At 36.6% G+C, this 23,057-nt stretch overlaps 1 protein-coding gene across 1 annotated transcript; it reads left to right on the top strand.

Annotated features, from left to right (window-relative positions):
• Positions 1-1,817: 1,817 nt before the first annotated feature.
• LOC145780644 (uncharacterized) lies at positions 1,818-22,223 on the top strand. The gene is made up of 5 exons (XM_082592268.1): positions 1,818-2,005; positions 15,879-16,514; positions 16,598-17,301; positions 17,761-17,956; positions 22,088-22,223. The coding sequence occupies exons 1-5, from the start codon at positions 1,818-1,820 to the stop codon at positions 22,221-22,223; spliced, it is 1,860 nt and encodes a 619-aa protein (XP_082448394.1).
• The last annotated feature ends 834 nt before the right edge of the window (positions 22,224-23,057 follow it).

The raw sequence follows: 23,057 nt of genomic DNA, 5'->3' as shown, positions 1-23,057 counted from the left end.
ACAGAGCTTATTAAAGCAAAACATGGATTACAGTTTTGAAAAATGCATTTTGTCTTTAAGATGTATTCACGTAATTGTTCGTTATTGTGTCGTAGTTTCAACTCGATAAAGTTTGCTAAAATCGATTTCATGTTTGAAGCCACAAAAAAATCTCACGGACTTTTGGATAACTCGTGAAATGAGAATAAACATTTAACTTTGCATTCGCTTTTTCGCTACCACGCGTTTTTACTTTGAAGTTGCTCCTCACCCGTGGGAAGATAAGCAGTGTGCGACTGTGAGCGTGCGTGCCGTGCACATCTCAGTAGGAATTCACGTTCCAGAGAAAGCCATGTGATCAGCTGCTATTTTGCGGGCAAGAGCATCGTAGGCTTCTTTTCGCTTTCGGCATTCTTTAAGTCCGTTTAAATCAGGGGTTCTTAACCTTTTTTCCCTTATTACCCATTTCTGTCCAGATCAAAGTCCCATTACCCAAAATTTAATTTTATCTATTTTGACATATTAAAAATATAAAACAGCGTTATTCAACAAAAACAACGTTTAATGCAAACAAGGACATCAATAGTGCCAGTAAGACATTTGCTCTTGTTTTATGTGTAGCCTACAATCGGTGCAATATTTGGTGCGATTTTGAATAATTATTGCACAACGCAAATCTGACTCCAGATCTAACAGCTTGTCTGCTAGGCATGCCACCCTGTTCTGAAACATTGTATTTGAAATATCCGTCTTCAATCCTTGTTTATGTTGCATCTCAAGAAATTCAGTAACCTCTGGTAAGAAACACACAAGCCGAATCAACATGTTTCTATTTGAGAGCCAGCGTGCAGAAGTATGAAACAACAGAAAATCATACTCCACTTGCTTATCTTGACATAATTTTCACAAGAGTCGTGTATTAAGGCCACTCGCTTTTATATAGTTCATAACTTTAATAACACAATCAAGTGCTTGCGTGGCTGTGACATAGTTCTTGAACAATCGGAAACTTCACTCTGTCAATCTCGGTGACCGAGCCTGCGTCAGTGGTTCAAAGCCTCGACTAGTATGCGAAACTGCAAGGAGCTCTGCAAGAAGCTTTCCCAGTCAGAGGATAAAGATTCAATCAATCAATAGTGTTGTTGCGAAGATACCAAACAAACACCATCAGTTGAGAAAGATTTGCAACATCAACAGACTCATCAAGCTGTATTCCAAACACAGGAGAAGCTTTGATATTTGTGATGAGTTGTGATTTGTTTGTTACATCTATAATTCTAAATATTCTGGTTCAGCTGATTACCCACCTGCTATCCTGAAATTACCCACATGTGGGTAATTACCCATAGGTTAAGAACCACTGGTTTAAATGATCTAAATCTCTTTTCGCAAAGTATTTTATCTTTGAAACACCACTTGTAATAGCCATTTTTGTTGCCCCTCAACCATAAATTTACGCGGGGCGCCGCCCCCCGGAAGTCGGCGCGTATGTTTCCAGTTACCACTACACTATGTGTTCGCACGTTGACGAGGCCTGTGTATATTTATGTTATAACATTTTTACAACCTCATATTTATTGGGTGTTATGAATTGTGAATGTTTTGTATTTACATGTTTGTCATATGATCGACTTTGGTTATTGTTTTTAATGTTTTTTAACAATGAATGTGATGTTTTTGACAAAGTTGATTCTGCGAACACTCGCAATTTAAACTGTTTATCTTTACTTTTTACATGTTTGTTCTGTTTGATTTTCAGGAAAATATTACTTCATTCAGTTGCTACATTATAAAATAAGTGTTATTAAGTCAGTTTGCAGTTTCCTCCAGTTTTGAATATGAATCCACATGAAAGTGTCACTGTGAAGCTTGAAGTTTCTGAAGTATGCGAACCTTATGGAATTATTGGTCAAGATCATTTGGAAATTGGTCCAGACACCAAGGAATGTTATCCATCTTTGCATCAGGAAGAATTAACATCTCCAATCCAATCAACTGAGAATGAAATTCTGAATGACATTGTGTGGTATGTACCGTGTGTTATAATCATTTTAAACTGAAATTATCGTTGGTCAATCGTTAGATTGTTCATCTGAGGAACCATTTCACTGCAAGTTTTGCGCCATTAACAGTTACAAATGCGTACCTACTGGAACGTGAAAAGTCATCAGTGGGCCCTTTGTTATCAAAAGATAACATGTTATTAATAGAGCTGCCTTTTAGTACGAACCAACATGTAAAGATTCAAATGAAGCTTGAAGTTACTAAAGTATGCAAATCATATAAAATTATTGTCCAAGATCATTTAAAAACTGCTTCAGAATTCGAGAAATGTCATCTATATTTGTATCAAGGAGAGTTATCTCCCGTCCTATCAACTGCAGTACCGTATATGTAATAAACATTTCAAAAACAAGTCAGGATTGAGTAGGGGAGACCGGGGCAAGTTCAGCAGGTTTTTTTTTAAATCTTTTTTTTTTATTTTACTAATTTTTTCGAAGACTCAAGTATTGCATTTCAAAAACATGCTAATAAGCCAAGTTTTAAGACAAAAACTGGTTGGTTTTATTTATTATTTTGCACTGTATTTAAGTTTAAGTAACGATTGCGCAACTTGCCCCGGATTATTTTTCCGGGGCAAGTTGTGCAACACCATGGTGGGCAAACTGTGTAGCACCATGGAATAAGTTGAGCAACACTAGTGCCAGGGGCAAGTTGAGCAACATATTGCGACCATATTACAGTTGCACAACTTGCCCCATCATCAATTGCACAACTTGCTCCATTCACACTTTTTCTAAAGAACAAAAAGTTTCAAGAAAACTAACAAATGTACAAAAAAAATTTACCTGCGAAAATACAACTACATCACATGTCTACTGACCCCTACTGCTAAAGTTTGACTAGTTCTATTGTGCATCCAAAAAAATCAAAATTTCGTTTGCATCCGAATTTAGATCCTAAGACCTAAACACCTAATATCGTTGATCAAGCCTAACCTGCCCAAAAAACTGATAACTGCAATTCACGTGCTTTAAAGACATTATGGGTAAAATATAGTAATGGCGTTAAAGATTCATTACGCTCTTTATTTCCTTTCAAACGGGGACTTGCACAACTTGTCCCGTTGCACAACTTGCCCCGGTCTCCCCTACTCATCAAAAAACAACACTTGAGGGAACGACCGTGTTGCAATTAATGTGTCAAGAGGTTTTGGATGCAAATCTGCATTGTAAAAGACATCATTGAATTCACACTGGTGAAAAAGCACGTATATGTGATGTTTGTGAAAAGTCATTTTTGCAATATGGTGGTTTGAAATCTCATCAGCTAACTCATCTTGGTGAAAGACAACATACATGTGATGTTTGTGATAAACCGTTTTCACGCATAGTAATTTAAATCCGCACAAACTAGTTTACACTACTGAAAAACCATATCAATATTATGTTTGTGAAAGATTCTTTTCTCAATCTGCTAACTTGAAATGTCATAAGCAAACTCATTATTGTATTCGGAGTAGCAAATAAAAATCTAATCCAGAAAGCCATCAGTGGGTAGGCTACTCACCGGTGAAAAAAACATTTAATTATGGAACATTAACTTTAGCTACTACTTACTAAAACCTTAACAGCCTGTTTCGTCTTAATAGGATCATTAGAATGAACTCATCCTATTTCGGTAAAAACAGTTTGGTAAGGTTTTAGTAAGTAGTAGCTAAAGTTGATGTAATTCGCTCTGCTTGGCCTTTTGCTTGGCATTGAGCACTTTTTTGTAGTAATAATAGCATTTATTGTTTAATTTTGGAACGTGTAGTTTGAGTAATTTGAAATGTCACAAACAACGTCACACTTAGAGATGTAAATGCAAAAAAACGAACCTTTTATTTTTAAAAAAAAAACGTGTTTTTTTTTAAAAAAAAAGGTGTTTTTTTTCAAAAAAAAACTTGGGCCAAAACAAACACGTGTTTTTTTGTTTTTTTTCATATTTTTCTGGAAAATTTGCAATTTTTTTACAATTTGCAGCTTAGTTTCACTATAGTGCTCTTGAAAAACATTTAACTAGTAAAAGTAGTTTTATTGGTCTGCTGAAATTCCTAAGTATTTGTACTTATGTTCTTTGCATAGTCCTACGTTGTTTCACTTTCTTCTTCATTCTCAGGCATGTTTGTGGCAATAGACCTGACAAACATTGAATTAATGCAATTTGATACATGACATATTGTAGATGAGTTAATTTCTTTTTCCTTTTATGGAAGTTAGCCTACGATGTTAGTATACCGGTACTGGTTATTCCTGTACACACTCAATGGGTTGACGCATATAGGCGCCGACTTTTCAAAAAACCTTGGGGGGGGGCGATAAAGGTGATGACGTCATAACCATGACGCTATTTTACTTAATTAAAATAGTCTTTAATTGAGATAAGTGTCTTGTTTATATTGACACCTAGGTCGCAAACCGCATTTATTAGAACCGCTGCTTGAAACGATTAGTTTTACGCATGCAATACGCCTAGTGGTAAAATTTTTGGTATCGTTAGCTCATAATTGAAACATTTGGAAAACAAACCGATTCATTTTCTTTTCGTGCGAGTGAATAGCAACGATCAAGACAGTGAAGTTATCGAAATAAAACGCGAAAAATCATGATCTCAAGCAGAGTGAAAACCCGCTATCAGTTTTATTAACCTCGTTTTGTTATTTTCTAATTACTTACCTTCAAGTGTTAACAACGGCGAAGTGTTTTTTTCTTTTCTCTTGTTTTTTATCGAAAGTCTTTATAGTCTTTTATTAAATACAGTACGGTAGGCTATATTAGGGTCTGCTACTATTCGGTGAGTTCCTAACTCCTAACCCCAGCCCCTAACCCTAAAACGGCAATGATAATTAGGCTACGTTACACCATAATTTAAAAAAAAAATATCAAAAAATCACTGAATAGGGAACGGAATCACCGAATCGGACTCACCCAATCGGACTCACCGAAACGGGCCATTCCGGTTATGGCTATATACTCGAGTATAGTTCGAAATGTTAGCAAGTGATTTTCACCTCAAAAAGACAAGTTCTACTAACACAGGACAAACTGTCGTCTCCAGCTCGGCAGTTTTCAAAATGAACGCACTTAAAATTATTGTTGACCTACCTTACGGAGTGTGAAATCGCGTCGGCCTAAGTAAAAGTTTTGAATACGTTTATTTGCAGTGATTCAATTTCAAACTTAATTTTCAAATTTAAGGATTTCTTGTCAATTCTAAACTTTATGCATTTGTTGAGCAATATGCAAAGCTTACGAGACAAAACAGCAGAAAGAGTTGTCTTAAGAGATCATTTTTTTTGCGTGTAGGTTGTTACCGTTGTTATTAGGCTACATAACATTCCATGATCGTTAAAGTCGATGGCAAACCTTAGCGGCCGCATAAAACAATGATGTCAGGTTAGCTAAGTGATAATAGCGGTAAGAGACGTCGTTAATGAAGGCAATATCTGCGACCAAGACCATTAAACACCTTTTCTTTTATCGTTTTCGATTTAATTCTCACACATTGCAAACAAAACAATGCGTTCTGTTGAATCATAATTGTCTCACAGCGGGAAGACTTCGTTGAAAATAGCGCGTCTAATTTAGCTGGTTTACTTAATATTGCAGTGAATAGTTATGTGACTATTCCAGCAGAGTAACTTACGGTACTCTATCATCTACTTTGAAATTTCCATACCGTGTGAGAAAGCCATGCGATCAGCTGCTGTTTTGTGGATAAGAGCAACGTATGTTGTTTTTGCTTTCGGCATTCTTTAAGTCCGTTTAAATTATCACATGTTGTTTTAATTTCAGTTGCATTGAGGTACTGAAATGAAATCCCATGAATGTTGTCTTTACAAAATTGGAACACTAATTTTGCAGAGTCAATGGGTTGATCACCAGGTTTTTTTGCAAACTTGCTCTCGTTACCAGCCTTTTCACTGTGCCTCCAACACCATCACATGATGATTCGCCATGTGGTTCTTCTTCTTTCTGTTTTACGTCTGATTCCCTAGAATCAAGGTAGGACGGGGTCTGCCAAGGCACATCCTCAGTCTCCATTCATCACGATCTAAGGGGCTAGTGTTGGTCATCTGCCACCGCTTCCTGTCCTCGTTTATGGTATCACTCCATGTCTTTCTGGGACGTCCAGGCTTCTTCGTACTAGCAACTTGGACATCTCGGCATTGATTTATCCATCCGCTGCTTCTTTCAACATGTCCAAACCAGCGGAGACGGTTGAATCGGAGGACATCTTCAATGTTTCGCAAGCCCAGCCTGGCGAGTAGTGTGTCGTGTGTGATGACGCATGTGTGATGTAGCAAAAAAAGACCAATCTGCTTTCAAGTTTGACACACCCACTTCATGATGACACAAATTTTGAATGTTTTTAAAGTTCTTGTACTGGCCTGCACGTCCATCAGAATAGTACTCTAGTTTTGTTACAGTAGGGTAGTTCTCCTTGATGTCACTTGTGAGTTTCTTTTGCAACTCATGGACAAATCCAGTATCATGTTGCAAATCATCTGAGATAAAGCACAATGAATCACATGAAAGCCCTCCTTGGTGTCAATGATACATGACAATGGCATGAAGACTGAAGAGTGCATTGACCAGTATTCCAGTGATGGATTGGATCTCGTCTTGTTCTGTAAATTTGTAAGTTTCAGCAAATATGATCTGCTAATATGATCAGCTGACCATCTGAAAGTGTATCTTTGCGATGTTTCAGAAACTGGCTTTGAGATTTCATAGTGGATGTCACGAATTGACAACCCGCCGTTGAATCCAAAATACGCGAACGGTGTTGATCAACTGCAAATCTTTATATCGACGACTCGTAGATCTATGTCGTTCCTACGTTTAACTATCAAAAGCCTAACAAGCGTTCTTTCCAAAGAACAAATATATTAACAACATATCACAACTCTTAAACAAAGTAATCCAAGCGAGAAATCCACTCGCAAAATAATCCACTTCGATTCTCAAAGTCGCTAACGCTAACTAACTATCTCGCTCACGCAGACCTCACAAGAATCCCACTGGATTCACAACAACCTATAATAACAGCAACATGAAGCACCTGCTTCCTATCTAGCTAGTATTACATATTCCAATCTAGAATCACGATTTCCAATCTAGAATAATTTAACAAAAACGCGGTCCTATATATACTAACACTGAATACTACTGTACACAGTACACAAGAATGGGCCCAGATGGAGGCCCATTCTTGGATTTGTCAATAACTCCAAACACAATTTCATACTTTAGTGGCAGCTTATCATTAAAACAAAATACATAATCAGTAGATGTAGGAGCCATACTACTCAAAAACTTGGAATATTAACAATCTGTCAAAATAACTGAGAATGGTAAATAATTTTGGTAATTTTCTAGAAACTTTTGCCTGCAGTAAAAATGGTACCCTTTTTTTTTCGCTTGTAGGCTACTAAAAATGGTACCATTTGGCCATTTCAAGAGCTTTTTCACTTTTTCTTGCACCAAAATCTTTGCATTTATTCTGACCATCTCACACGAGGGCTTAAAATACTGGAGTTGGGATGTGGGGGCACAGCAAGAAGATTTTTACAATAATTTTTTTTTTCGAGTGGTATTTTTGGAAGAAAAATCAAGTTTTGGCCACTTTCTACATGAGGTAGATGATTTTAACTACCAAAAATGGATTCATTGCTGAAAAATGAGTAGGAATACACTTTTAAATCAACCGATTCCCTCAACTGTGTCAGATTTTATATCCGAAATTAATTTTTATGAAAAAAATTCCCTCGCTGGGGTCAAAAATCACATTTTTTGCCCCTAATGAATGATTTTTCAATATTTTGACCTAAAATTTGGTATACAGCCTAGATTTAGTATATCTATCAAAATAAAATTGGATATAGCCTACTATTTTTTGGGTACCCCCCTCTGGTCTCACGCCCCTACTAATATGTTGTAAATGGAACAACATATTTTTTCTCAAATTCTTTGAAAAGCCTAAAAAAGTTACACTTTGTTACAATGAAGCATTATATGAATATTACGTTTTTGAAACAAAGTTAATTGACCACTGTGTTTTATTTGACCAATCGTTTTTACATCAGCTTAGAAGTATTTGCTCTGGTGAATCACCCATATAAATGTTATGTTTTCGACAAAGTTGATTCTACGTACTCGTAATTTGAAAAGTTTATCTTCACCTTTTTCATGTTTTTAGTGATTTTCAGAAAATAATTGCTTCATTTCACTACGTTGTTTTAAGTAAATCTTTTTAAAATCAGTTTGTTGTTCCCTCACTTTTGAATATGAATCCACACGAAAATGTTCCTGTGAAGCTTGAAGTTTCTAAAGCAGTGGTTCTTAACCTATGGGTAATTACCCACATGTGGGTAATTTCAGGATAGCAGGTGGGTAATCAGCTGAACCAGAATATTTAGAATTATAGATGTAACAAACAATGTCACAGCTGTAAGTGGTAAAGTTGCTTTATTACTTATACTTTTTTTTGATGTTTTGAGTCCGTTCAAAACAACCAAACAAACACAGTGATATTTTATCATTTTTAGAATTGTTTCGTCATAGTGATTTATTTTTCGCATTATTTTTGTTGCCGGTTTTATGTATTTCATATTTGTGACATGATAGTAAGATTTTTCTTGTATAATCAGTTCAGTTGTTTTATGAGCAAGCTTGATGGCTGCGTTGCTGTTTGAAGTAGTATAGCTAAGTGTACATTTAGAGTTAGTGTTGAGACGAGCGAGCTACAGTAGAACTCGGTTAATCCGGATCTTCGCCTAATCCGGATAAAACTGGAAGTACAAATGATTTGTAATCTTTTTCTTGAGAAACAGCTTTGGATTATCCGGATTATTTAATCCGGATCTTTGCCTATTCCGGACAAAAGTTGCGCTTTCTCTATTGCTTTATCCGGATTTGCCCGATTTTTTGTAAGTTTTCCATAGAAACTCGTCTTCGGTAACTGTTTTCAAAAGTTTTGAGTGACTACAGATTATTCCGACACGCATGTCTGAAGATGTAACTTTTGCCAGTGTGTTCTTGCGTTAGACGCAGAGTCTACAAATACATTCATTTTACATGCATACTGCATTACAAAAGAACTCTGTCACTGGGTCGCTAATGTGGTGATCGCGCGTCTCGGAATTGGCAGATGACCACACTAATGCGTTCAACTTCGGTGATTTTTACCGATACCCTTCTATCTAGGTAACGTCAGGCTTGATAGAACCGTCATCGGTTAATCCGGACCTTCGCCTAATCCGGATGGAATCGCCGGTCAAATCGAATCCGGATTAACCTGTTCTACTGTATATTCTTTTGAAGATGAAAGCTTGGGAAAATTCTGGGGAATGATGGGGAAAGCATATCCAAAAGTTGTGCAAAACCACTAACATTGTTGACTATGTTCCCTTCCACTTATCTCTGTGAATCAGCATTTTCAAGTGTTGTTGCTTTGAAGTCAAAATTACGAAACAAGCTGTTGAGTCTGAAGTCAGATTTGCTTTGTGCAGTAACCAAAATCGCACCCAATATTGCATCTATTGTACACAAAAAAAGCGCAAATGTCTCACTGAAACTATTGATGTTTACATTAAATGTTGTTTTTGTTGAATAACGCTGTTTTATATTTTTAATATGGTAATATAGATAAAATTAGATTTTGGGTAATGGGACTTTGATTTGGACAGAAATGGGTAATAAGGGAAAAAAGGTTAAGAACCCCTGTTCTAAAGTATGCGAACCCTATGGAATCATTGATAGACATCATATGGAAACTGTTGTAGACACCAAGAAATGTAATTCATATAAAGAAAGTTATCTTCTTAAAGAAAGTTATCTTCCATCCAACCAACTGAGAATGAAACCCTGTATGGCAGGGGTTCTTAACCTTTTTTGTCTCGTTTACCCCTTGCCGAATGAAAAAAGTAAAATTTACCCCCACCGTTTTGGTGGCCCCTTGTGATGTCATCGTGTCCAGTCAACCATGCGAAGAAATGCAAAACATCCTTATTTGTCTGAATTTACTTTGGCAAATATCAAAAACAAGCTGTTTATTTGCCGAAGACACGATTGTCTTCGACAAAATAATAAACAGCTTGTTTTTGATCGTCACGTCAAAGTTCTTTTTTAAGGCATCAAGGCGCTGGCATATTTCGACTTCGAGGTCAGAAATATTGTTGCGACTTCTACTGACTTTCCAATCATAAAAATTAATGTTGGAAAATTTGCGTAAATTCCTTTTTGAACTCTTCTACTTCACAGATCTAATTTTGTCTGAAAGCCCTGAATTTTATCATGTACATCTACATAGGCGTCGAAATAGGGTGGGCGAAATATGTTTCGCCCACCCTGTTTTCATGACACTTATAAAGTGTTAGTTACAATTATTTCCGTTTTTGTTAAACGCTGAATTATCCAACCAACTGCAGCGCAACTTCTTGTTTTACGCTATGTCTCTCGCTAGGTGTCCGACAGAACAAAGCAATTTCGCAACAACGCTGCGTTGAAAAAAGGCGGTGCTCACTGCATTGTTGTTGCTACGGCAACTGCCACACAATGGCAATTCCTGGTCAGAGAAAGCCACGTTTGATCTTTTCTCCGAATGGTCTCACTTTCGTTACGTCACAATCAAACTTCAGTTCTGGGTCAGCGTAAGGGAATATGAATATGACATCATAATGAACATGACAATAAAATAACCGATACAAACTAAAGACGTACTGAAACAATCGCTTTTTACTAATCTTTCCTCACCAACTTGTTGCTGGGTATAAATTGGGGCACCGCGCGATGTTGTCATTTCATTATTGAAAAGTTAAACATGAAGCAAAGTCAAACATTTATTCGCACGTTCTTAAAACCAGCTTCCAAAAGGCGTCGAGATGATAACGCTGAAGAAGCCACGTCCAGCACGAATCAACGTAGATATAACATTGATGAAGAAAGCAACGCTTCAAGGATGGACAGTGGTGAAGTCAATGTCTCAGGCAATGCACCGGTAGTTATACAGTAGAAGACAGCTTGAGCCATGGATCTGCAGTCTTCGAAATTAGCGTCGGCAATTGGCAATTGCCGACGCAGATGCATGAATGGCGCATTAGCGTCGGCAATAAAAATGTCGAAGCCACACGAGCACTTATAAGGACCACAAGATTACAAGAAAAAAAACTAATTTTCTTTATTTGGGTTACTTCCTAGTTCGCCGGCGCTTAGACATGTGCCCAGCTGGAAGAATTGAATCTTTTATAGAAATATCACCCTATTTGCATTGATTTAACGCTAGTGAACGTCAAATTATTGTAAGCATCTACTCCTTATTGCGCCTCGCTTTCCGTTATCTCGTCCAGCTGATACAGCATCTGATGATACCGATTCTGACTATTTCTTTATCAAACTTACTTGTGTTGCTCGCAGTGTCCACTTGTGCCGAAATTATGTTAGCTTTATAGTTAAATTGAGGCAATCTTCTCGCAGGGAGCTATTAATTTGTTACTGGTACCTGGTTGAGCAATTAACGTTATTTTATGATAATTCAACGTCGCTAGATGTCGAATTAATGTAAAACAAACGTCAATTTCTTATTGGGCATTGTTGTTGCGCAATATAACCCGCCGGGATAGTTAAAATTGTGCTGACTCGAACGTTGAATCAACCCAAAATTAACTTACTTCCTCTCCCCTCATGAGTTATTTAACGTGAATTACCGTAACAGCGTATCGCATTGCTCGCTTTATCGCTACTTTTGGTATTATTACATCACAGCAAATCAAACAATGCGGTCGCAATGGACTAGCCTACTCTAGTATATTTTTCGCTTCTCGTTGTACATGTTTTGGTACAATCTTTTCCTAATAAATGTTCACAGCAATTGCCGAGGCAATTTCAACTTTTGCCGTTTGGCCTCGGCAACGTTTTTGCCGAAATAAAAATATGCTAATTTCGAGGACTAGATCTCTACCTGTTCCATTTGACGTTAGCATGCTGTCGGATCTACTTCCGGCTCGGGAAGGTCGTGTGTTGCAAAAAAGCTTTTTTTCCGAATTCCAGTGGATGCGTCTTAATCCTGATGGTACTTGTTACTGTAGTAACCTGTCCAAACGTTTTGCAGGAAATCCGAAGACGCCACTTTAAAGATAACAGGTCACGAGCAGTGTTTTTTTTAAGGTGTTTTGGGGGACCAAAACGGTCCCCCAAATTTCTCCAGCGGTTTCCCAAAATTTGGACTTGCAACTACAGTAGAAAAGTAATGGTTGTTTCTCGCTATGTCTTAAGCAAATATGGCTATTTTTTGGTATTTAAATGAAACACTTGCGGCCTCTTAAAACTACTTAGCGGTCACCCAAACCAAACCTTAAAAAAAAACTGGTCACGAGTCACGCGCTTTTTAGGTTGCAAAGGAAAACATAAATGAAATTTGTTTAGTTTAGCAACGCTCATAAGATCGCAAGGAAGCAAATATCAAACCTATTAAAGCTTAATTGCTGCAGCGACGCTAAACGCAGTCTTTGTGAGAAAGACTAACCATTGCGAATTTGCGAACATATACATTCGATGAAATCTGTTTGAAAATTCTTGCTCACCCAGAATTCCTCTCTTCTAAGAAAAAATCGACGCCTATGTACATCTATAATGGTAACACTTTTTCCTTGTATTTGCATATTGAGCTGGTTCAAACTTGAAAAAATGTCTGTCAAGTAAGCCAATGCACCAATAAATTTGTTGTCGCCAAAGTGCTTACTCAACGAGGATTTGCGTTCACGAAGAAAAATCTCGATTTCACCATGTAGCCTAGTTCGAAAACTCAAAGTCCTAATTAGGTTGTGTACAGTAAAAATGTAGCATACATACGCTGCTGAAATGAAACTGGTAGTCTGCTTGCGTGGAGATAAAAGAAAAACACGAAAACTTACATTAAGCATAAATTTGAATCAAAATTGAGTGCAACGTCACTACCAGTTTTTTTAATAACTAAAAAATGAAGTTTGCTTTAATTTATGATTCAGTAAATTTACCCCCTCGGTAGGTAAAATTTATCCCCAGGGGGTAAATTTACTCCCTGTTAAGAACCCCTGCAGTGTATAGCAAAATACGGTATGCTGCAAACATTTTAAACGTTCATCATTGTTGGTCAGTTCTACTTATTGACACTAAGATAGTTATTAAAAGGGATACTAAAGGAAAAACCTAACTTGGCGATTTTCCACGTTCTTTGTGTTTAACATGCTACCATAAAACAATTTTCAATAAAATTTTGCCCCATTGCGGTCTGATCAGCATTCCGCGCGTACTTTTGTCAGAGCTTTCAAAACCAGAATGGGCCTGAGCAGCGAAGCGTGCGACTGTACAGTCTACGTAATAAAAGACGAGCAATCAGCTGATCACGCAACATTTGTTACTGCCGGCGGTTTAACTGTAGGCTATGTATGTATGTACATCAAAACATCAGATTTCAACATCAAAACATCAGACAGTTGGCTTAAAACCTCAGATCTGATGTTAAAACATCAGATGTTGTAATGTGGCTTTTGTTATTGCTGTCTTTTGTGACGTATTCTCGAGCAGTGTTTGCACTTTTTGGTCATTTCGAAAAAAAAATGAAAATAAATGAAACATTGGACTTTGGGCATTGCCAGCGCCATTGACAACAAATTTTTTTCGGTAATTTTTCTTGAAATGTATTCTTGAATGTTCAGTTTACGCATTTTAATGCTTAATTCCAGTTTGAAAATTTCATTTAGTATGCCTTTAAGATGAACTATTTTGCAGTGATTCTTTAATTAGGAGTTTCAAAGTTGCAAACTAGAAAGTCATTTGTGAACACTCATAAGTAGGGCAACCAATTTTTTGACCTAAAAACTTGAAATTTTGACTTTATAATTTACAAATTTTGACCTAATTTTGACCAATAGCTTTCTGCGTTTGCAACTTAAACGTGAAATACAAAGCACATTAGAAATCAAACCGTTAGGTAAGGATATCTTCTTTTTCTTATGAAATATGAGAAAAATGTGGAAGACTCAACGACACCACAGCTAACGAACATGTAATGAAAGTCACTCGAAAAACTGCAAAAGATAAATATGGAGTGTCTTTAAATATCCCGAAATTACTGAAAGGGCTCTGCACTATTATACTTCAACATCAAGTAATGTTTCACATTATCGCGTTTGAAGTTCCTGTCTCTCGCCAAAATTTTTCCTAAAATAGAGAAGCTTCTCTCTACTGATACAGAAGTTGCTTGGGAGTTCCTCAACAGGCTATAAAAATGTGGTGAAATATCATCTCGTCCCATTTTCACAATGCACTTGATGTCATTCCTTGAGATTCTTGCTTGAATATATTTTCCAATTTGGCAGCCATCAACACCAAAGTTAAGGGACCTCATTTTCTGGTAAGCTTCTTGAATGGTGTATCGGCTGTCTTCCATCTTCTAAATTAAATCAAACAGTGCACTGTACTGCTCCTCTATTTCTACAAGGTTAGTAGCTAAATTGGGAGCTTTTACAGCATCTTGAGCACGCCGCAGCAAGACACCACCATCATGGAAGCCTTCCACAATATTTCCGACTTGTGTTAAACTTCTTGAATAATAGAAAGCAGCTTTCAACCAAGGGACAATCTAGTTACATTTGGCTGTGGAGGTTGGCCGATGGAAGTAAAACTAGCTCTTCTTGACCTGTTTTTAATGGTCACTGCTTTAACCCTGGCAACCAACTCATCAACAGCAGGGTAGTTGGCTAATATTCAATCGTCAGTAGTGGGCGCAACAAGATTATTACCTCAGAAATTGCAACAAATGGGTTATTACGTCAGAATAGCAACGGAAATTACAACAAAAAATCAGTACTGTATGTGTGTAGCTTTAATAAAATATCAATAGAGAGAAGAAAAACTATGTTAAAAGAAAATTTTAACCTAACCATGAATTTTGACTTTTTTTTTACTTAATAACTTTGAAACCTCACTTCGTGTCAGCCTGAAATTTAGTTTGTGGACGTTTTATAAACTTTGAACAAAGCAGAAAAATTTTGACTTTATTGACTTTTGGTTGCCCTACTCATAAGTGAAAGAACATATGTAGGCTGTAGAAATGTTTTTTGTTACAACTGTTTTTTTTTTCGTTTCAATAATTTGCAATGTCAGAAACAACGTCACACTGTTGATAATAATAAAAGCACCAAGTTATTTTAGTTGCATCACTTGGGTGCAAAATACTGTAGCATCAACAAACAGTTCCCGTCATTGGCGATTTTTAGCCAAGTTTTATTCGTCTGGGCTTTACTCTGTTAGTTATTGAATTGTTTCCAGGAAAGTTTGTGCTGGTTTTCCATAGTGAACGTGAAGATTGGCTTCCTTGACTTCCTGTTCACTTAATCCAAGTATTTAACTTGGTGAGCATGACGTCTTGAAGTGACAAAAATAGAATTAGGCAACAAAGTATTGGGTTGGTGCGGTAGGATGACTTCCGTCACAGAGGATTGTAGTAGATTACTTCCAAACTGTCCTAAAAGAATCAATAGTTTACAGCGAAAAATTCTTGAAAAAAGAGAATACGTTTCAACACAATTTTTTTTGGACATAGAGAGGACAAAGATAAAATAAAGAGTATGTAGTTTGCAGCCCGTAGTCTTCCGGTAGAATGTATTCCATGTCGAGTGGTTGTTGCGCCAAATTAACCTTAGTCAATAGTCTCACGGAAATTTGTTTTTGTCAAAATGTCTTGTAGGCCTACTCATATTATATTACTTTGTTTATAATTTTTCATATCCCATCCTTTCTGTTGCTATCGAATTTCAGTATGAATCATTTGTATGATGAGTTTGCTAGAAACAATTAATTGTCTTTACTTTTCAGTATGAATCCAGATGAAAAGGTTCCAGTCGAGCTTGAAGTTCCTGAATCATATGAAATTGTTGACGAAGATGATTTAAAAACTGCTTCAGCCACTAAGGAATGTCCTCCATATTTATATCAAGAAAGGTTATCTTCCATCCAAACAACTGAAAAAAAAACTTTCAATTGCAATATATGTTATAAATATTTCCCAAGCAAGTCAGCATTGATCAATCACAAAAAAATTTATTTGAACAAACGGCTTTGTTGCAAACTTTGTAACAAGAGTTTCAAATGCAAATCTGAAGTGGAAAGACATCAGCGATTTCACACTGGTGAAAAACCATATCGATGTAATGTTTGTGAAAAGTCATTTGCCCAATCTGCTCATTTGAAATCTCATAAGCTAACTCATACTGGTGAAAAACCGTATAAATGTGATATTTGTTACAAGTCGTTTGCACGATCTGGTAATTTGAAATCTCATAAGCTCACTCATACTGGTGAAAAACCATATAAATGTGTTGTTTGTGAAAAGTCATTTTCGCAATTTGGTTATTTGAAATCTCATAAGCTAACTCATTCTGGTGAAAAACCATATATATGTGATATTTGTGACAAGTCGTTTGCACGATCTGGTCATTTGAAGCGGCACAGGTTAACTCATTCTGGTGAAAAACCATATAAATGTGATATTTGTAACAAGTCGTTTGCACAATCTGGTCATTTGAAGCGCACAGGCTAATTCATTCTGGTGAAATGCTATACAAATGTGAGGTTTGTGAAAAGTCTTTTTCTCAATCTGGTAATTTGAAATATCATAAGCTAACTCATACTGGTGAAAAACCGTATAAATGTGATATTTGTTACAAGTCGTTTGCACGATCTGGTTATTTGAAATCTCATAAGATCACTCATACTGGTGAAAAACCGTATAAATGTGTTGTTTGTGAAAAGTCATTTTCACAATCTAGTATTTTGAAGCGGCACAGGTTAATTCATTCTGGTGAAATGCTATACAAATGTGAGGTTTGTGAAAAGTCTTTTTCTCAATCTGGTAGTTTGAAATCTCATAAGCTAACTCATTCTGGTGAAAAACCATATATATGTGATATTTGCGACAAGTCGTTTGCACGATCTGGTCATTTGAAGCGGCACAGGTTAACTCATTCTGGTGAAAAACCATATAAATGTGATATTTGTGACAAGTCGTTTGCACAATCTGGTCATTTGAAGCGGCACAGGTTAATTCATTCTGGTGAAATGCTATACAAATGTGAGGTTTGTGAAAAGTCTTTTTCTCAATCTGGTAGTTTGAAATATCATAAGCTAACTCATACTGGTGAAAAACCATATAAATGTGTTGTTTGTGAAAAGTCATTTTCACAATCTAGTATTTTGAAGCGACACAGATTAATTCATTCTGGTGAAATGCCATATAAGCGTGATGTTTGTGAAAAGTCTTTTTCGCAATTTGGCAATTTGAAATCTCATAAGCTCACTCATTCTGGTGAAAAACCGCATAAGTCTGATGTTTGTTAAATTACACCTAAATTACATAGGTTTCCAGTTACCACTACACTATGTGTTCGCACGTTGACGAGGCCTGTGTATATTTGAGTTATAACATTTTTACAACCTCATATTCTTATTGGGTGTTATGAATTGTGAATGTTTTGTATTTACATGTTTGTCATATGATCGACTTTGGTTATTGTTTTTAATGTTTTTTAACAATGAATGTGATGTTTTTGACAAAGTTGATTCTGCGTACTCGCAATTTGAACTGTTTATCTTTACTTTTTACATGTTTGTTCTGTTTGATTTTCAGGAAAATATTACTTCATTCAGTTGCTACATTATAAAATAAGTGATTATTAAGTCAGTTTGCAGTTTCCTCCAGTTTTGAATATGAATCCACATGAAAGTGTCACTGTGAAGCTTGAAGTTTCTGAAGTATGCCAACCTTATGGAATTATTGGTCAAGATCATTTGGAAATTGGTCCAGACACCAAGGAATGTTATCCATCTTTGCATCAGGAAGAATTAACATCTCCAATCCAATCAACTGAGAATGAAGTTCTGAATGACATTGTGTGGTATGTACCGTGTGTTATATGCATTTTAAACTGAAATTATCGTTGGTCAATCGTTAGATTGTTCATCTGAGGAACCATTTCACTGCAAGTTTTGCGCCATTAACAGTTACAAATGCGTACCTACTGGAACGTGAAAAGTCATCAGTGGGCCCTTTGTTATCAAAAGATAACATGTTATTAATAGAGTTGCCTTTTAGTACGAACCAACATGTAAAGATTCAAATGAAGCTTGAAGTTACTAAAGTATGCAAATCATATAAAATTATTGTCCAAGATCATTTAAAAACTGCTTCAGAATTCGAGAAATGTCATCTATATTTGTATCAAGGAGAGTTATCTCCCGTCCTATCAACTGCAGTACCGTATATGTAATAAACATTTCAAAAACAAGTCAGGATTGAGTAGGGGAGACCGGGGCAAGTTCAGCAGGTTTTTTTTTTAAATTTTTTTTTTATTATACTAACTTTTTCGAAGACTCAAGTATTGCATTTCAAAAACATGCTAATAAGCCAAGTTTTAAGACAAAAACTGGTTGGTTTTATTTATTATTTTGCACTGTATTTAAGTTTAAGTAACGATTGCGCAACTTGCCCCGGATTATTTTTCCGGGGCAAGTTGTGCAACACCATGGTGGGCAAACTGTGTAGCACCATGGAATAAGTTGAGCAACACTAGTGCCAGGGGCAAGTTGAGCAACATATTGCGACCATATTACAGTTGCACAACTTGCCCCATCATCAATTGCACAACTTGCTCCATTCACACTTTTTTTAAAGAACAAAAAGTTTCAAGAAAACTAACAAATGTACAAAAAAAATTTACCTGCGAAAATACAACTACATCACATGTCTACTGACCCCTACTGCTAAAGTTTGACTAGTTCTATTGTGCATCCAAAAAAATCAAAATTTCGTTTGCATCCGAATTTAGATCCTAAGACCTAAACACCTAATATCGTTGATCAAGCCTAACCTGCCCAAAAAACTGATAACTGCAATTCACGTGCTTTAAAGGCATTATAGGTAAAATATAGTAATGGCGTTAAAGATTCATTACGCTCTTTATTTCCTTTCAAACGGGGACTTGCACAACTTGTCCCGTTGCACAACTTGCCCCGGTCTCCCCTACTCATCAAAAAACAACACTTGAGGGAACGACCGTGTTGCAATTAATGTGTCAAGAGGTTTTGGATGCAAATCTGCATTGTAAAAGACATCATTGAATTCACACTGGTGAAAAAGCACGTATATGTGATGTTTGTGAAAAGTCATTTTTGCAATATGGTGGTTTGAAATCTCATCAGCTAACTCATCTTGGTGAAAGACAACATACATGTGATGTTTGTGATAAACCGTTTTCACGCATAGTAATTTAAATCCGCACAAACTAGTTTACACTACCGAAAAACCATATCAATGTTATGTTTGTGAAAGATTCTTTTCTCAATCTGCTAACTTGAAATGTCATAAGCAAACTCATTATTGTATTCGGAGTAGCAAATAAAAATCTAATCCAGAAAGCCATCAATGGGTACTCACCGGTGAAAAAAACATTTAATTATGGAACATTAACTTTAGCTACTACTTACTAAAACCTTAACAGCCTGTTTCATCTTAATAGGATCATTAGAATGAACTCATCCTATTACGGTAAAAACAGTTTGGTAAGGTTTTAGTAAGTAATAGCTAAAGTTGATGTAATTCGCTCGGCTTGGTCTTTTGCTTGGCATTGAGCACTTTTTTGTAGTAATAATAGCATTTATTGTTTAATTTTGGAACGTGTAGTTTGAGTAATTTGAAATGTCACAAACAACGTCACACTTAGAGATGTAAATGCAAAAAAACGAACCTTTTATTTTTAAAAAAAAAGGTGTTTTTTTTCAAAAAAAAACTTGGGCCAAAACAAACACGCGTTTTTTTGTTTTTTCATATTTTTCTGGAAAATTTGCAATTTTTTTACAATTTGCAGCTTAGTTTCACTATAGTGCTCTTGAAAAACATTTAACTAGTAAAAGTAGTTTTATTGGTCTGCTGAAATTCCTAAGTATTTGTACTTATGTTCTTTGCATAGTCCTACGTTGTTTCACTTTCTTCTTCATTCTCAGGCATGTTTGTGGCAATAGACCTGACAAACATTGAATTAATGCAATTTGATACATGACATATTGTAGATGAGTTAATTTCTTTTTCCTTTTATGGAAGTTAGCCTACGATGTTAGTATACCGGTACTGGTTATTCCTGTACACACTCAATGGGTTAACGCATATAGGCGCCGACTTTTCAAAAAACCTTGGGGGGGGGGGCGATAAAGGTGATGACGTCATAACCATGACGCTATTTTACTTAATTAAAATAGTCTTTAATTGAGATAAGTGTCTTGTTTATATTGACACCTAGGTCGCAAACCGCATTTATCAGAACCTCTGCTTGAAACGATTAGTTTTACGCATGCAATACGCCTAGTGGTAAAATTTTTGGTATCGTTAGCTCATAATTGAAACATTTGGAAAACAAACCGATTCATTTTCTTTTCGTGCGAGTGAATAACAACGATCACGACAGTGAAGTTATCGAAATAAAACGCGAAAAATCATGATCTCAAGCAGAGTGAAAACCCGCTATCAGTTTTATTAACCTCGTTTTGTTATTTTCTAATTACTTACCTTCAAGTGTTAACAACGGCGAAGTGTTTTTTTCTTTTCTCTTGTTTTTTATCGAAAGTCTTTATAGTCTTTTATTAAATACAGTACGGTAGGCTATATTAGGGTCTGCTACTATTCGGTGAGTCCGATTCGGTGAGTTCCTAACTCCTAACCCCAGCCCCTAACCCTAAAACGGCAATGATAATTAGGCTACGTTACACCATAATTTAAAAAAAAAATCAAAAAATCACTGAATAGGGAACGGAATCACCGAATCGGACTCACCCGATCGGACTCACCGAAACGGGCCATTCCGGTTATGGCAATATACTCGAGTATAGTTCGAAATGTTAGCAAGTGATTTTCACCTCAAAAAGACAAGTTCAACTAACACAGGACAAACTGTCGTCTCCAGCTCGGCAGTTTTCAAAATGAACGCACTTAAAATTATTGTTGACCTAGCTTACGGAGTGTGAAATCGCGTCGGCCTAAGTAAAAGTTTTGAATACGTTTATTTGCAGTGATTCAATTTCAAACTTAATTTTCAAATTTAAGGATTTCTTGTCAATTCTAAACTTTATGCATTTGTTGAGCAATATGCAAAGCTTACGAGACAAAACAGCAGAAAGAGTTGTCTTAAGAGATCATTTTTTTTGCGTGTAGGTTGTTACCGTTGTTATTAGGCTACATAACATTCCATGATCGTTAAAGTCGATGGCAAACCTTAGCGGCCGCATAAAACAATGATGTCAGGTTAGCTAAGTGATAATAGCGGTAAGAGACGTCGTTAATGAAGGCAATATCTGCGACCAAGACCATTAAACACCTTTTCTTTTATCGGTTTTCGATTTAATTCTCACACATAGCAAAGAAAACAATGCGTTCTGTTGAATCATAATTGTCTCACAGCGGGAAGACATCCTTGAAAATAGCGCGTCTAATTTAGCTGGTTTACTTAATATTGCAGTGAATAGTTACGTGACTATTCCAGCAGCGTAAGTTACTCCACCATCTACTTTGAAATTTCCATACCGTGTGAGAAAGCCATGCGATCAGCTGCTGTTTTGCGGATAAGAGCAACGTATGTTGTTTTTTGCTTTCGGCATTCTTTAAGTCCGTTTAAATTATCACATGTTGTTTTAATTTCAGTTGCATTGAGGTACTGAAATGAAATCCCATGAATGTTGTCTTTACAAAATTGGAACACTAATTTTGCAGAGTCAATGGGTTGATCACCAGGTTTTTTTGCAAACTTGCTCTCGTTACCAGCCTTTTCACTGTGCCTCCAACACCATCACATGGTGATTCGCCATGTGGTTCTTCTTCTTTCTGTTTTACGTCTGATTCCCTAGAATCAAGGTAGGACGGGGTCTGGCAAGGCACATCCTCAGTCTCCATTCATCACGATCTAAGGGGCTAGTGTTGGTCATCTGCCACCGCTTCCTGTCCTCGTTTATGGTATCACTCCATGTCTTTCTGGGACGTCCAGGCTTCTTCGTACTAGCAACTTGGACATCTCGGCATTGATTTATCCATCCGCTGCTTCTTTCAACATGTCCAAACCAGCGGAGACGGTTGAATCGGAGGACATCTTCAATGTTTCGCAAGCCCAGCCTGGCGAGTAGTGTGTCGTGTGTGATGACGCATGTGTGATGTAGCAAAAAAAGACCAATCTGCTTTCAGGTTAAAACCCACTTCATGATGACACAAATTTTGAATGTTTTTAAAGTTCTTGTACTGGCCTGCACATCTATCAGAATAGTACTCTAGTTTTGTTACAGTAGGGTAGTTCTCCTTGATGTAACTTGTGAGTTTCTTTTGCAACTCATGGACAAATCCAGTATCATGTTGCAAATCATCTGAGATAAAGCACAATGAATCACATGAAAGCCCTCCTTGGTGTCAATGATACATGACAATGGCATGAAGACTGAAGAGTGCATTGACCAGTATTCCAGTGATGGATTGGATCTCGTCTTTTTCTGTAAATTTGTAAGTTTCAGCAAATATGATCTGCTAATATGATCAGCTGACCATCTGAAAGTGTATCTTTGCGATGTTTCAGAAACTGGCTTTGAGATTTCATAGTGGATGTCACGAATTGACAATCCGCCGTTGAATCCAAAATACGCGAACGGTGTTGATCAACTGCAAATCTTTATATCGACGACTCGTAGATCTATGTCGTTCCTACGTTTAACTATCAAAAGCCTAACAAGCGTTCTTTCCAAAGAACGAATATATTAACAACATTTCACAACTCTTAAACAAAGTAATCCAAGCGAGAAATCCACTCGCAAAATAATCCACTTCGATTCTCAAAGTCGCTAACGCTAACTAACTATCTCGCTCACGCATACCTCACAAGAATCCCACTGGATTCACAACAACCTATAATAACAGCAACATGAAGCACCTGCTTCCTATCTAGTATTACATATTCCAATCTAGAATCACGA

Source organism: Aplidium turbinatum, chromosome 12, assembly GCF_918807975.1.
Source record: "Aplidium turbinatum chromosome 12, kaAplTurb1.1, whole genome shotgun sequence".
NCBI lineage: Eukaryota > Metazoa > Chordata > Ascidiacea > Aplousobranchia > Polyclinidae > Aplidium > Aplidium turbinatum.
This window is presented reverse-complemented; position numbering and strand designations above follow the sequence as displayed.